The 14365-nt window shown below is 38.9% G+C and overlaps 1 protein-coding gene across 4 annotated transcripts in view; it reads right to left on the bottom strand.

Annotated features, from left to right (window-relative positions):
- Positions 1–14365, bottom strand: part of DOCK11 (dedicator of cytokinesis 11) — a 191259-nt gene that overhangs the window by 60920 nt on the left and 115974 nt on the right. For 3 of the 4 annotated variants that reach the window (XM_016943352.4, XM_016943356.3, XM_016943357.4), the window contains exons 29-33: positions 10843–10926; positions 9907–10018; positions 9380–9418; positions 6883–7061; positions 944–1060 (exon numbers count right to left, since the gene is read on the bottom strand). In XM_016943352.4, the coding sequence (XP_016798841.1) occupies positions 944–1060; positions 6883–7061; positions 9380–9418; positions 9907–10018; positions 10843–10926 (531 nt within the window). The remainder of the gene's footprint in view (positions 1–943; positions 1061–6882; positions 7062–9379; positions 9419–9906; positions 10019–10842; positions 10927–14365) is intronic. The other variant, XM_016943353.4, reaches the window with a different exon arrangement.

Genomic DNA, 14365 nt, shown 5'->3' with positions numbered 1-14365 from the left:
AAATGTTAAGAACGAAAACACAGCGTTCAAAGGATTTGTGGTGTTCTCTTGGAATTTGTTTTCCAAAGTGCAATCTTTGGACCAGAAGCAGCCAAAAGCTTGTTAGAAATGCACGCTCTCAAGTCCCACCCCAGGTCTATTGAATTAAAATCTGTTGGCTAGGTGTGGTGCCTCACGCCTGTAATCCTAGCACTTTGGGGGCCGTGGTGGGTAGATCACCTGAGGTCAGATGTTCCAGACCAGCCTGGCTAACATGGTGAAACACCGTCTCTACTAAATATACAAAAAAATTAGCCAGGCATGGCGGCGGGCACCTGTAGTCCCTGCTATTCAGGAGGCTGAGGCAGGAGAATCCCTTGAACCCAGGAGGCGGAGGTTGCAGTGAGCCGAGATCACGCCACTGCACTCCAGCCTGGGCGACAGAGCGAGACTCTGTCTCAAAAAAAAAAAATCTGTTTTAACAAATTCCCCAGGTGATTCATATGCAGATTAAAGTTTGCAAAGCACTGTATTAGGAAAAACAGTGTACATGGATTAAAAAATGAACTCTTGGCTGGGCACAGTGGCTCATGCCTGTAATCCCAGCACTTCACGGGGCTGAGAGGGGAGGATTCCTTGAGCTCAGGAGTTTGAGATCAGCCTGGGCTGCACAGTGAGACCCTGTCTCTGCTAAAAATGAAAAACATTAGCTGGGCATGGTGGCATATGCCTGTAGTCCCAGCCACTCGGGAGGCCAAAGCAGGAGGATCACTTGAGCACAGGAGTTTGAGACTACAGTGAACTATGATTGTGCCACTACACTCCAGCCTGGGTGATAGAGCGAGACTCTGGCTCAAAAAAAAAAGTGAACTCTTAAGGTTGAGATCATATAGCATATGACCCCAATTCCAAATGCATTCAATAAAATAGGATAAAACTCCAACAGAAACACATTACTACTTACAGAATTAGGCATGGCTGCACAAGAATACAAGGTATCTCGACCTGCTAATCGCTGTATATTTTCCAAAAGTAGTCCAACAAAGGGGAGGTACAATTGTGCTATTTTGGCTTGTTGGTTCTGAAAAATAATTATTGAAAGCTTAATACGTATATAATATGTATATATTACAAATAAATGGAGTTGGCTTCATATATCAATTTAAAGACTAAAAAGTAGGCTAACATCCATAACAAATTACTGAAGCATGAATCTCTTTATACTTATAGTCTGAAAACTAATTACCACAGAACTTTGTTGGCCTTTGGATTTATCCATGATACAGACTCAAATTACATCCCTCAAACATAATGACATGAAGTAAAAGGTTTTTGTAAAAAATAGAAGTTGGCCTATAAAGCAGATGATATTAGTCCTGTTTTTCAGCTCCAGTGAGCGTTGAGCTTCATGAGAGCAGGGACAGTGTCTGTCTTGTTCACTGCTTCATCCCCAATGCCTGGGCACATAGCAGATGGTCAATACATATTAGCTGAAGGAATGAATGAGTAAGTGGAAGAAGTGAAAAAATGGTAAGTTACTGTATTCATTCAGGAAACATTTTTTGCTTCCATTAAAGCTACAATTACAATAATATGAACTTGGTCCCCTAAGTCAATTTTAAGACTTGGGAGATTGATATATTTGTAAATATGTAAATAAAACTGGCCACCAGGACTCTTAATTAATGTGGTACCTCTTATACAAATTTATTTCTTTCCTCAGCTTATAGACATTCCTCGCCAGATATGTATATACACTCAAATCAGAGAAAATAGTGGCTGTGGTAGCACAAGAGTTGCCCTCTATCTTTCATGACTTTAGGAGGTTTTTCTGGAGAATTAGATAAGGCCCTCTAGGGCAAAATGGTCAATATGTAGAATATAGAAGATTACTGCTCTCTTACTATTGTTTTAGTTTGCATTTACTATTGAGGTTGAACAATTTGTCACGTGTTAATTGGCCATTTGCACTTCATTTGTGAATTTCAAAAACCCTTCCCTTCTTAACAGACTTTCTTCCAACATAGTACCCCGTCAGTAATAGTCTCTACCACCAGAAGATTCTGATTTACCAGGTCTGGACTGGTCCAGATGATGCTGATGTGCATAAATGTTTCAGAACCACTAACCTAGTCCAACTTCCTGCTGAAGGCAGGAATGAATGGCCCTTACATGTATCCTTGACAAATAGTTTTTTAAACTTCTTTAAAACTCAAGCCGTTTCATGGGTTCTATTAGGAAGGTCCTTTATCTGAAATACACTCCTCCTAAGTTCTACCTCCTAGGTATAGCTCTGCCCTTTGGAGCTACAAAGAATAAGTCTATTTCTACTTTTGCATGGCAACCCTTTAAATATGTGAATACAGTTACCATGAATCATCTTAACTCATTCTTTTTTTTTTTTTTTGAGACTGAGTCTTACTCTGTCACCCAGGTTGGAGTGCAGAGGCACAATCTCAGCTCACTGCAATCTCTGCCTCCTGGGTTCGAGAGATTCTCCTGCCTCAGTCTCCCAAGTAGCTGGGATTATAGGTACCCACCACCACGCCTGGCTAATTTTTGTCCCTTTTTAGTAGAAACAGCGTTTTACTATGTTGGCCAGGCTGGTCTCGAACTCCCAACCTTAGGTGATCCACCCTCCTCAGCCTCTCAAAGTGCTGGGATTACAGGCGTGAGCCACCGCGCCCGGCCTTTTAACTCTCATTACTTTCCTTTGTTCCATGACTTTGGTGTCAAGATTTTTCACTTAGTGATTACCCTTTTTCTGGTGGTTCTCTAATTTTTCAATGTCCCAAGTTGAGATTTAAAAGGCAGTATAGCTAGTGGCTGACAGCACAGATTTTGCAGTTAGAGACATGCGCAAAACCCAGCTCTCCCATTACTAGCTACTTGATTACAATCAAGTCACTTAACTACAGTTTTCTCTTTGGTAAAATGGGGGTAATAATAATGATATCAATTAATGTGAGGTATTTAAAATAGTGTTCGGCATATAGTGAGTCCTCAATAAATTTTAGCTGCTATTATTAATATTATGGCTTCTAAATAGGAGTCCATTTTAGTTCTGATAATGAGTGCTCTCTAGGGGAAGAGAAATTACAATTCTCTCAGGGAAGCAGGAACACAGGAAAACATACAGTCATTGCCAAATATGTTAAAAATTTTGCCTGCACAACAGATAGAATATAACCTAAGTATCTATTAATAGAAGACTAGTTAGATAAATAAAATAAAGTATATCCATATGATAGAATACTATGCAGCTACTTTTTAAAATGCGGTAGATCTAACCTTCAGGCTGTATTGTTAAGTGAAAAAAGAAAAATGTATAATGGTTTCTGTTATATTTTATACATATATGTCATATAGGCTTGTGCTTATATAAAATAGAAGTATAAATAAACTCACAAGAGTAGTTGCTTCTGGAAAGATGAATTGGTAAGTGGAGGCAAGGAATGGGAGACAGGCATTTTGATTTTTGTTTTTCACCATGCACGTGGATTACTTTTTCAAAAAAGGAAAAAGGATTTGCCCACAGCCCAACTAGAAGTAGAATCTGCAGTTCTCTTAGGTATGAACATTACTTGTAGTGGGTACAAGAACTATACAGGCCCCAGGGTAAATGTTAGATATTGAACATTCTTGTTCTGAAAAGGAAAAATATCTCATGGTAATTATAACAAGAGACATTGCTGGCTGGGCACGGTGTCTCACACTTGTAATCCCAGCACTTTGGGAGGCCAAGGCAGGCGGATCACGAGGTCAGGAGATCAAGACCATCCTGGTCATCATGGTGAAATCCCATCTCTGCTAAAAATACAAAAAATTAGCCAGGCATAGCAGTGCGTGCCTGTAATCCCAGCTACTCGGGAGGCTGAGGCAGGAGAACTGCTTGAACCCGGGAGGCGGAGGCTGCAGCGAGCTGAGATCGTGCCACTGTACTCCAGTCTGGGCTACACAGCGAGACTCCGTCACAAAAAAAAAAAGAGAGAGATATTGCTAAATAGTTTATGAGTAACACATAACAGGGACCAGCAATATCTCCAGAATTTCCTAAGAGCAGGGGCTTAGGAGTGGCAATTGGCTGGAAAGGGTGGGGATGATTAGGGAGTTGAGTCTCAAAGTAGGCTTTTCATAGGAAACATTCTTTTCTTTTTTTGGTTTATTACTTTGGGGTCCCTTTAGAGAACTGATGGAAAATATGAGGGCTTAAGGCTCCCTCCAATCCCTCACCTTGGTGTCATCATTAATAGGAAACATGCTCTACTTGGATGTATTTGATAAATGAACTCTTACACAGGCTGCCTGGAAACTGCACAAAACAGACAAAGGACCTTTTATATCCTCATCCAATACTCCAGAATTGAAACTTTGGTTAACCAAGCCCACGAAGTAAACAAACTTCTTATGGAGAAAACTCCATCGTCATTTAATGCCTGTATGAAGCCTCTGAACAAAGAGGAAAGAGCTTCAGAAGTCATTGAAAGAGTCATAAGGCTTGGCATTTCAATCTTTCCCGTAGTTTAAAACCTCAAACACTCAAAGAGTGTCTAACTTATTTACAGGTAACAATACCTGCGTGTGTACACACACTGCTCTAAGAATTTAAAAAGTAAGTTAAAAGTGTCCAAATTTGTGATATAAAATATTTAATTCTGCCTCTAGGTGGTGAGAATCCCACTGGCAAAATCCAATTTTCTTTCACTTTCATGTGAAAAGGCAGTGGAGAAATATACAACTTTTTGCTTCAGAGAGGGGAAGTTCATTTTGTATTTTTCCAGTGAATCATTTAAAATCATGGCTAAAGACATTTTCCTCCACGTGGCATAAGGTCCTTTTCCCCACTTACAGGCATAAGCAAGTAGTTAGCCAGAACCCAGCGATAATGCATTTTTAAAGGCTTGGCCAAGCTTGATTGGATTGGAGGACTTTTAAGATATCTTTTTATTTGGATATATTATACCAGTTAATTTGTGTGAAGTCAATATCAACATTCACAAAAAGTGAAAATGGCACATAACTGAGCCAACTACACTAAGTGGAGGTATGTTATAATGTGTCAAAAACAAAGCAAACTGCAGTAAGCAATAAATTACATCTTAAAGCAAAGGAGTTAAATCTACTTTAGGATACAATCACATGAAGAAAACTAGCAAGATTTACATGTATGAAAATCACTGTAATTAAAGGAATGTAAGCAGATGTCACTGGCAGGCATTTTCTGTTTAAAAAGGACAAATGAGAATACCGTAGAAAAAGAATAAAAGCTCCAAGTCAGCCTTCCAAAATGACCGATGATAAATGACATCATAATTTTATTTATATTGGAATGTAAAAAGAAAAGGATAAATTATTTATTATGAAACAATATTATGTTTCCTAGAGTGATTTATGATACCGTGGAAGTAAATTAGAGTCTTCTAAATCCATACAGTTTGCACTCTACTTTTTCAAGCCAACAGGATTTAATGTCAGTAAGATTTCAATATATATGTTAAAAGTACAGTAAATAGGCCGGGCATGGTGGCTCACGCCTGTAATCCCAGCACTTTGGGAGACTGAGGGGGGCGGATCATGAGGTCAGGAAATGAGGACCATCCTGGCCAATATAGTGAAACCCCATCTCTACTAAAAATACAAAAATTAGCTGGGCATGACGGCGTGTGCCTGTAGTCCCAGCTACTTGGGAGGCTGAGGCAGGAGAATTGCTTGAACCGGGGAGGAAGAGGTTGCAGTGAGCCGAGATTGCACCACTGCACTCCAGCCTGGGTGGCAGAGCGAGACTCCATCTCAAAAAAAAAAAAAAAGAAAGAAAACAAAATTAGTGCAGTAAATAGAAACTGTAGCTGTGACCGTTACTCATAGACAACAGTGTAACGTATGTAAAATTTATAGCCATACCCACAGCTATTTATAGTAACACCATCACATTAACATTTTTTTCAGTAAGAAGAAAAACTTATTACATATTTTACATATGATATATATTTAAAGATATATTAAAGCGTATGTTTCACAGAATAAATTTTTTAAAAATTCTTAATTATGAAGCAGTTATGTTATTCTTTAAGTATGAGTTGAGAAAACAGTGTATTTCTTTAACAGTTAACTAAACTATATATATATATATATTTTTTTTTTTTTTTTTTTTTGAGACAGAGTTTCACTCTGTCGCCCAGGCTGGAGTGCAGTGGCATGATCTCAGCTCACTGCAGCCTCCACCTCCTGCCTCCCCAGTTCAAGTGATTCTCCTGCCTCAGCCTCCCGAGTAACTAAGACTACAGGTGTGTGCCACCACGCCTGGCTAATTTTTGTATTTTTAGTAGAGACGAGGTTTCACCATGTTGCCCAGGCTGGTCTCAAACTCCTGGCCTCAAGCGATCCACCCACCTCAGCCTCCCAAAGAGCTGGGATTACAGGTGTGAGCCACTGCTCCCGGTCCTAAATGGTATTTTTAAAAACCTAATGTTTTGAGGCCAGGCACAGTGGCTCATGCCTGTAATTCCAGCAGTTTGGGAGACCACAGTGGGTGGATCACTTGAGGCCAGGAGTTCGAGACCAGTCTGGACAACATGGTGAAACCCCATCTCTACTAAAAAATACAAAAATTAGCCAGGCGTGGTGGCGCTCGCCTGTAGTCCCAGCAACTCGGGAGGCTGAGGCACAAGAATCGCTTGAACCTGGGAGGAAGAGGTTGCAGTGAGCCGAGATCATGCCACTGCACTCCAGCCTGGGTGGCAGAGTGAAACTCTGTCTCAAAAAAAAAAAACTTATGATTTGAAGCAAAAATAAATTTTCCTCAATGCTTATATAATGCTCCTTGCTACAAAAACTTCATCTTCTATAAAAAATCATAGTAGAACTCTACCAGTGTGATACTGATGACTGCATGGATATCCTTACCTTGTGCTGGTATCTTGTGTCAAATGCATGTTTTATCAAAAGATTCTTTATAACAGAGATAGCTGTATATCTGATCTCATAATTGTCCTGAAGAGCAATGGAAGTTTCCCTCAGAAGTAGACCAACCAAGAAGTGATGCTTGCAATACTCATCTGATAAACTGTATTCAAGATTTGAATCTGCAGTACAATGAAATTTAAAACCCATTTATGAAAATATTCAAAACATGATTATAATTAAAATACTGTATTATTTAATAATATGTGATCATGCTAGCAAGAGCTATAATTTTTATTATTAATGATTCTGAGCAATTCTTTTATCATCTAGAATAAGCATGCAAAATTTACAAGACAGGAGCACTCATATTTTGGGCTAGACGATAGCTTTAATGATCATTTCAGTCAGAAAGAAAGTCCCTATATTCTTTTTTTTCCCCTAGATTCTTTTAAACTCATAGAAATCTTAGGATAGAAACTACAATAAAATAATTATATATTTTGCAACGTTTTAACAGATTTCTTTATAGCTGAAGAGATTTTGTCACAACTATAAATTTGAAAAATTCTATGTAATAATACTTGATTTACTTATCCATTTATACTTATAAAGTGGGAAAAGACAAACTAAACAACTGAATAGTCTGACAGTATTGACTGTTTTAGTAAATATTATATATTGGGCTGAAAATATACATGGGACATAAGAACAATAAGGAAAACAGTCTCATTTCATTCCAATCCATCATCACTCAAAAACAAATATTTTATATCAGAAAATAATCACTTCGAACTAAGTCTTTCCCTTCCTTTAAGATCCTCAGTCTATTTTATTTATTTATTTATTTGAGATGGAGTCTCACTCTGTTGCCCAGGCTGGAGCTCAGTGGCACAATCTCAGCTCACTGCAACCTCTGCCTCCAGGGTTCAAGCAGTTCTCCTGCCTCAGCCTCTGAAGTAGCTATGACTATAGACGTGCACCACCACGCCCAACTAATTCTTTTTGTATTTTTAGTAGGGACAGGGTTTCACCATGTTGGCCAGGATGGTCTCGAACTCCCGAGCTCAGGTGATCTGCCTGCCTTGGCCTCCCGAAGTGCTGGGATTACAGGCATGAGCCACTGTGCCCAGGCTAGATCCTCAGTCTATTTTAAATCCCAGATGTTAATATCATGGTTGGGACTTGCTTTATAAGTACTTATAGGGGATTGTGATCAGGTTTAGTAATTTTTTTTTTTTTTTGAGACAGAGTCTCGCTCTGTCACCCAGGCTGGAGTGCAGTGGCGCAATCTCAGCTCACTGCAACCTCTGCCTCCCGGGTTCAAGCGATTCTGCTGCCTCAGCCTCCTGAGTAGTTGGGATTACAGGCATGTGCCACCATGCCCGGCTAATTTTTTTGTATTTTTAGTAGAGACGAGATTTCACCATATTGGCCACGCTGGTCTCTAACTCCTGACCTTGGAATCCACCCGCCTCGGCCTCCCAAAGTGCTGGGATTACAGACGTTAGCCACCGTGCCCAGCCAAGTTTAGTAATTTCTGTGGTAGATTTCTACTATCTTTATTTCCTCTCCCGTACTATTTAATTAGATAGGCCATGAAGCCAAAGGATATGTTTTCTATTTCTCTTTTGGCCTGTTCAGCACTTAATACAATGCTTTATATTCAGTTGGGACTTAATAAATGCTGCGAGTAGTCCAATTTAATCCTAAATCCTGATTATCTGTCCACCTCTTCTTTTTCCTGACTTCCTCATAGTTATAAATAAATATTGGGTGAATTATGTGAGCTATACATGTTCAGAATCGAATAAGGGGGTAGTTGAATAGGAGTGCTATGGTTTAAAAATATTTTTTTCTCCATTTTCACTGGCTATAATTCCATCACTAAAACCACCACTCAGCAGATACTTCTATACAGACCAAGGCAGATTATTTTCTTCCTGCATTGGTCTTGCTCTTTTGTGAATCCCTATCACCTTCTACGCACAAGGGCCAGGACTGACTAACAAAGGTGGCTTTATCTGAGTAGATTTTACAAATGGTAATCAATTTGTTATTTTGGTGATTTGAATAAATCCAATCAGGTGGTTTCATCTACACCTGCAAAATTGTGGCCAAGGTGTCACTAAACAGCATCTGAGAGAGGCAAGCCTGAGAGAGGAGACACACACACAAAAAAAACAAAAACAAAAACAAAAACAAAAACAAAACAAGTAACTTCCAGTTCCCCATCCATGGCCTCTATGCTGGCTTGCAGCAGGAACTTGTGTTTTGAGGGAAAATGTTTTAAAGTTGATTTCTCTAGCAACACTCAGTTTTATTTTAAAACTAAACAAACACACTGCCTCCTAGATTTTCTGGGTACTTTAACTAAAGCCACATTTTGGCTAGGGAGAATTTGAAAAGCAAACAAAGCCCCCATCCATCTTAGCAATTCATCAAATCAATTGTTTTCTAAAACAGCAAGCTAATTTAGAGTGAACCGAGTTAAACCTACCTACTGAAGTCAAACGGTCCACCGCAAATGAAAAAAAATCTAATTAATATATGAAAAGAAAAGGGACAAATAAAAAACATAGTAACATAAGAATAGTGCTATACAACAAAGCATTCAATAAAACTAGCAATGGAGATAACTGAAGGCATTTCATAAATTTAGCACAAACATGTTATCATTTTACTCTACCTTTACATTTTTTGATGCTTTGAGGAGAAATGCATTTATGTCTTTTTCTTAATTTAGTCTCATACAAGATCCCAAACACTACTACAGAAAGTAATTTCACTAGTATCTGACATCTGTGTTTAAGCAGCAATCTATTAACACACCTGATTTCTTCACACTATGAACATTATTACTGATATTATGAAGGAAATGCAGAAAAACATTAATGGACTTCAGATAGTAACAATTCTGAAATTACCTTCAAGTTGACTGGTTCAACTAGAAAACATTATACTACACTAGCGCTAGCAAAACATGGAAAAAAACAAACTCAAATGATGGAAAATGCAAATACATGCCTTGAACCCGCTGCAGTTTAGGTTTTGCAAATGCCATTGGCAAGTTCAGAGGAATGTAATGTTCGTGATTGCAAATTGTTTGCAGAAATTCAAACTTGTATTCAGCCAGAACCTAAATGGAAAGAAATGATACATTAGCTCATATTTAGTAGGCATTTGCTATTTTAAGAATTTAATACAGCGCATTATTTTTCACAACGGAAGTGCTTAGTATTCTAAGCATACCTTGAGATGCGACCTGTGCAGGAAAGAGTTAACATAGCAGGTCCAAGACTGCTATCCTTTAAAAGGCCTGCTTGTTGGCTGGCATCTAAAAAATGAAATTTTGAAATGTTCCCTACATGTTAAGTTGCACCTTCTGTGTCAGCCTGCTTAGACTATTTGTACAAACATTGTGATTTATAGTGAACACCTGCTTTGCTTTCCTTTCTGAGAGTCTGGAATTTTGACCAGCCTCCAACACATAATCAGCCCCCAATAAAAACCCTCAACTCTGAGTTTTAAACAGGCTTCCTTGAACAGAAATATTGCACACTTACAAGTGCATTTTCACTGCTAGAAGGAGGCTGTGCTCTGTGAGACCCTTCACAGGAGGGAAAGAGCTCAAAAAGGCTGCATGTGGATTGCTACCCACCCCATTTGATGTCTTTTCCTTTCCCGATTCAGCTGAGTATCCTCATTATGTCACGCTCATGAATATCAGCCATCAATACAACTATATGTTGAGTCTGTGAATCCTTAAAATGAGCTATTGAACACATGGGGGGTCCTGGGGACCCCAAAACACAGTCCAGTATTCCTTGCTTTTACGTATGTCTATAGTCCAACTACCTAAATAAAAACAACAGTTCCTAATCCCCTAGAAGAGAATAAATGTCACTTTGGTCTTATGCTCAGATGTCTGACATCCACTACAATCATGTCCTTATAACTTACCTTAGGATCTTTGGGGCTGAATCCAGATATATAGTCATTTATTAAATTGAAAATAAATCCTCTATCCATTAGTGTCAAACAGCGCTATAGAAACCAAAACAAAACTAAGGGTTAATTACATAATTCTAAAAGTCTAAATTTTAAAAATGTAAAGTTTTAAAAATTCAAAATTGGTTCCACACAAAAAGAAAGACATTTTTATTTTTATAGATAACTTTCTGAGCTTCAGGTGACCTTAAAGAAAAAGATAAAGGGCAAGTGGCATCACTGGAATTGGGACTGAAGGGCCTCAATTATACAGTTTTCAGAACAAGATGTATATATAGCCACACACACAAATATACATTTATCTATACATACACACACATACATACACAGACACACATACATATCTGTAATCTATTCAGCTACACTTCCTCATTTTGGTCAACTCCCAAAGCCCAAGCGAGTTGACCTCATTTTGGTCAACTCCCACTTCCAAAGGGAAGTGTAAGGTAGTCTGTTAGCTGATGAAAGTGAGGCTTGCCTATGTAAATATTAATAATTCAGACCAAAAGAGTTTTTGTGTTCAGTGAAGTCAAAGCATAAAACCTCCCTTCTCTGTGACAGCCCCAAGTTATTTATATTTGCCCACTGTCATTGTCCTAGTTAAGGCTCTCACTACCTTGCAACTGAAAAACTGCAGTTAACCTCCTCAGTCTTCATGTCTCTCATGTCTCTATCCATCTGCTTCCAGATTAACCTCTAAGTCCTAGCCCAATGGTGTCATTTTCCTGCCCCAAAGCTTCCAATAGTTCCCTATTGTCTCTAATACAATTTCAAATTCCTTAGCTTGCCATTCAAGAACACTCATAGTCTTTTCCCAACTTACTTGTCCAGCTTCATTTGCCAATAGATCTCATTGACTTTCTTTGACTCTGTCTCAAAACAGAAAAAAAGAGAGAGAGAGAGAGACAGGCAGAGTCTTGCTCTGTCACTCAGGCTGGAGTGTAGTAGCACAGTCATAGTGCACTACAGCCTTAAACAATCTTCCTGCCTGTCTCCCAAGTAGCTGAGACTAAGGCGGGCACCAGCATGCTCAGCCATCATTCACTTATTATCCCCTCGAGATGCACTGTGTATTCCCACCTCTAAGTCTTTGGCTTATGCCACACCTAGCAATTCTATCGCTACTTCTACCTGGTCTTGTTCATTCTTTAAGGTTCTCATGAAATCCCATCTTCCTTAACTACATTGGTCCATGGATCCTTTTAAACACTTTATTCAGTATTAGCTTGTATTTTACTGACTGTTTTCCTGTCGTCTCACCTAGATTGGACAATAAGAATGATCTTTTCCTTTATATCCTTCATAGTGCCTAGAATATTTCTGTGAAATCCGAAGAATTCAATATTTGATTAACCAGCTACCTGCATCTTGCATCTCATACTCTCCTTTATACTTCTGCTGCCACTGCCCAGGGTAAGACCCTCATCACCTCTCATCTGGATTACTGAGTGAGGCTCATATTTATTTATTCCAGCATCCAACAAACATTTAGAGGATCTACTATGTTTGAGACAATGTACTACATTCTAGAGAAATACAAAGTGGAATAAGGCATGGTCCATAATCATGTCTAATAGTGAAGACAAACAAATAATGAAAAGATAGTGCACAATAACAGTGCCACAGAGCTATGTAAAAGACAGGTGAACAACAGAAGGGGTGATCAACACTGCATGGAAAGGCCAGGGAAGAGCTGAGCCTAAAAGATAAGTGGATTGTGCCACGCGGATGATTGGGTTTCTAATCGGTTGCCCTGACTCGAGTCTCTTCCTCACTTCATCTATCATACCAGCAAGAAAAGTATCCTCCGAAGTATTTGGTGTTACTCCATTGCATATGAATCAAAGTCCAAATTCCTTAACCTGACATTCAAGGCCTTCCATTATTGGCACCAGATGGCCTTTCCAGCTCTTTCTCCATACATCCTAAACTCATCACACGACTTTTCACTCATCCCTGAACAATTTTTGAACATGCATATTTCATCTTTGTTCAGGGACCCTCTAACTGTAACATGCTCAACTCTTGTCTTGGGGAACTCTGCACTATGTTACTTGTTTCATGCTGCCTGGTCATAATCTCTCTCTCCCTTTCTAGTTTTTCTATAGTATTTTGTCTGTATTTCTGGTATTACTGTTATCACCTTTATCTTGTATATATATTCAAATTTGACTACTAACACGGCCTCTCACATCTTTGAATTGCCACACAGAAGTCAAGCCAATGTTTGCGGACTTGAATTAAGTAAATACTGCTACTAAACCAAAAATGTTCTATTCCCTTTACATAGTAAACTTCAACTTTAAACTCCATGGAAGAAGCTAATATTCTACATTTCAGATAATCTAATTCGTAGTTTATTTTAAAAAGATATGTGGATGTTGGCTTTTTTAATACACAAAAAAGGCTGGTGTAATAGGGTTAAAACTTTATTTTAATTCTGGCAAAGAGAAGTCTTATGCCAGAAAATCATACTCAAGATATGTGAAACCTAGTTGTGAATTTTTAATTACCAATGAGGATATGTTAGAAACTAAAACTCCTTGGATGAATTGCTGCCCACAAGGTTCTTAATATGAAGAGTTTTGAGAGTAATGAAGCGCTTTGAGAAATGAAGAGAGGGAGAATGGAAAGAGGCAAGTAAAAACTAGGTGCATTTGCAACCCACGCTTGTCTCTGCCACACATCAAATATTGTTGTTACCCACTTTATCACAGTTACATTCAGGCCAAGAGGGGCAGATCACTTGAAGTCAGGAGTTCAAGACCAGCCAGGCCAACATGGCAAACCCCTGTCTCTACTAAAAATACTGGGCATGATGATGCATGCCTGTAATCCCAGCTACTTGGGAGGCTGAGACATGAGAATCAGTTGAACCCAAGAGGCGGAGGTTGCAGTGAGCCGAGATCGCACCAGTGCACTCCAGCCTGGGTGACAGAGCGAGACTCTGTCTCAAATTAAAAAAAAATGAAAGAAAGCAAGAAAAAAGAAAGAAAAAACAGTTACATTCTCTCACTGCCACTTACATACTGACAATAACAAAACCTAACGATGGTAGTTTGCCATCTTTCATAAATATAGTTTTTTTCTGGTATATCCCAAATAAAATAACCTCACTGATCAACACTAACAATTTACATTTACACGTATTAGCAACATGTACACTGTGGTTACATCACCAAACAGGTTGCTTTAGTCCAAAAGTTGCAAAGTCAAAAGCCAACAGGGTCAGAGAAACGATTTAAATGAATGAGGAGGCTCAGGGCTGTAATAAGGAGTGGTAGGGATGGTGGCAACCTAGAAAGTATGTGCTCCCATTTAAATAAGCATTCAAACTATGCTTAAAAACACTGTGTGCAACAAGCAACACTTGTCTTCTGACTAGGCCACCTGTATGTGTCCTCTGATTTAATTATTTGTCATTTCATTGGGGGATGGGGACAAATTTGTTGTGATCAGGTAAGCTAAAATATAC

The sequence above is a fragment of the Pan troglodytes genome, chromosome X (assembly GCF_028858775.2).
Source record: "Pan troglodytes isolate AG18354 chromosome X, NHGRI_mPanTro3-v2.0_pri, whole genome shotgun sequence".
Classification (NCBI taxonomy): domain Eukaryota; kingdom Metazoa; phylum Chordata; class Mammalia; order Primates; family Hominidae; genus Pan; species Pan troglodytes.
Note: the sequence above shows the minus strand (reverse complement) of the source record. Positions and strands in the feature narration are given on the sequence as shown.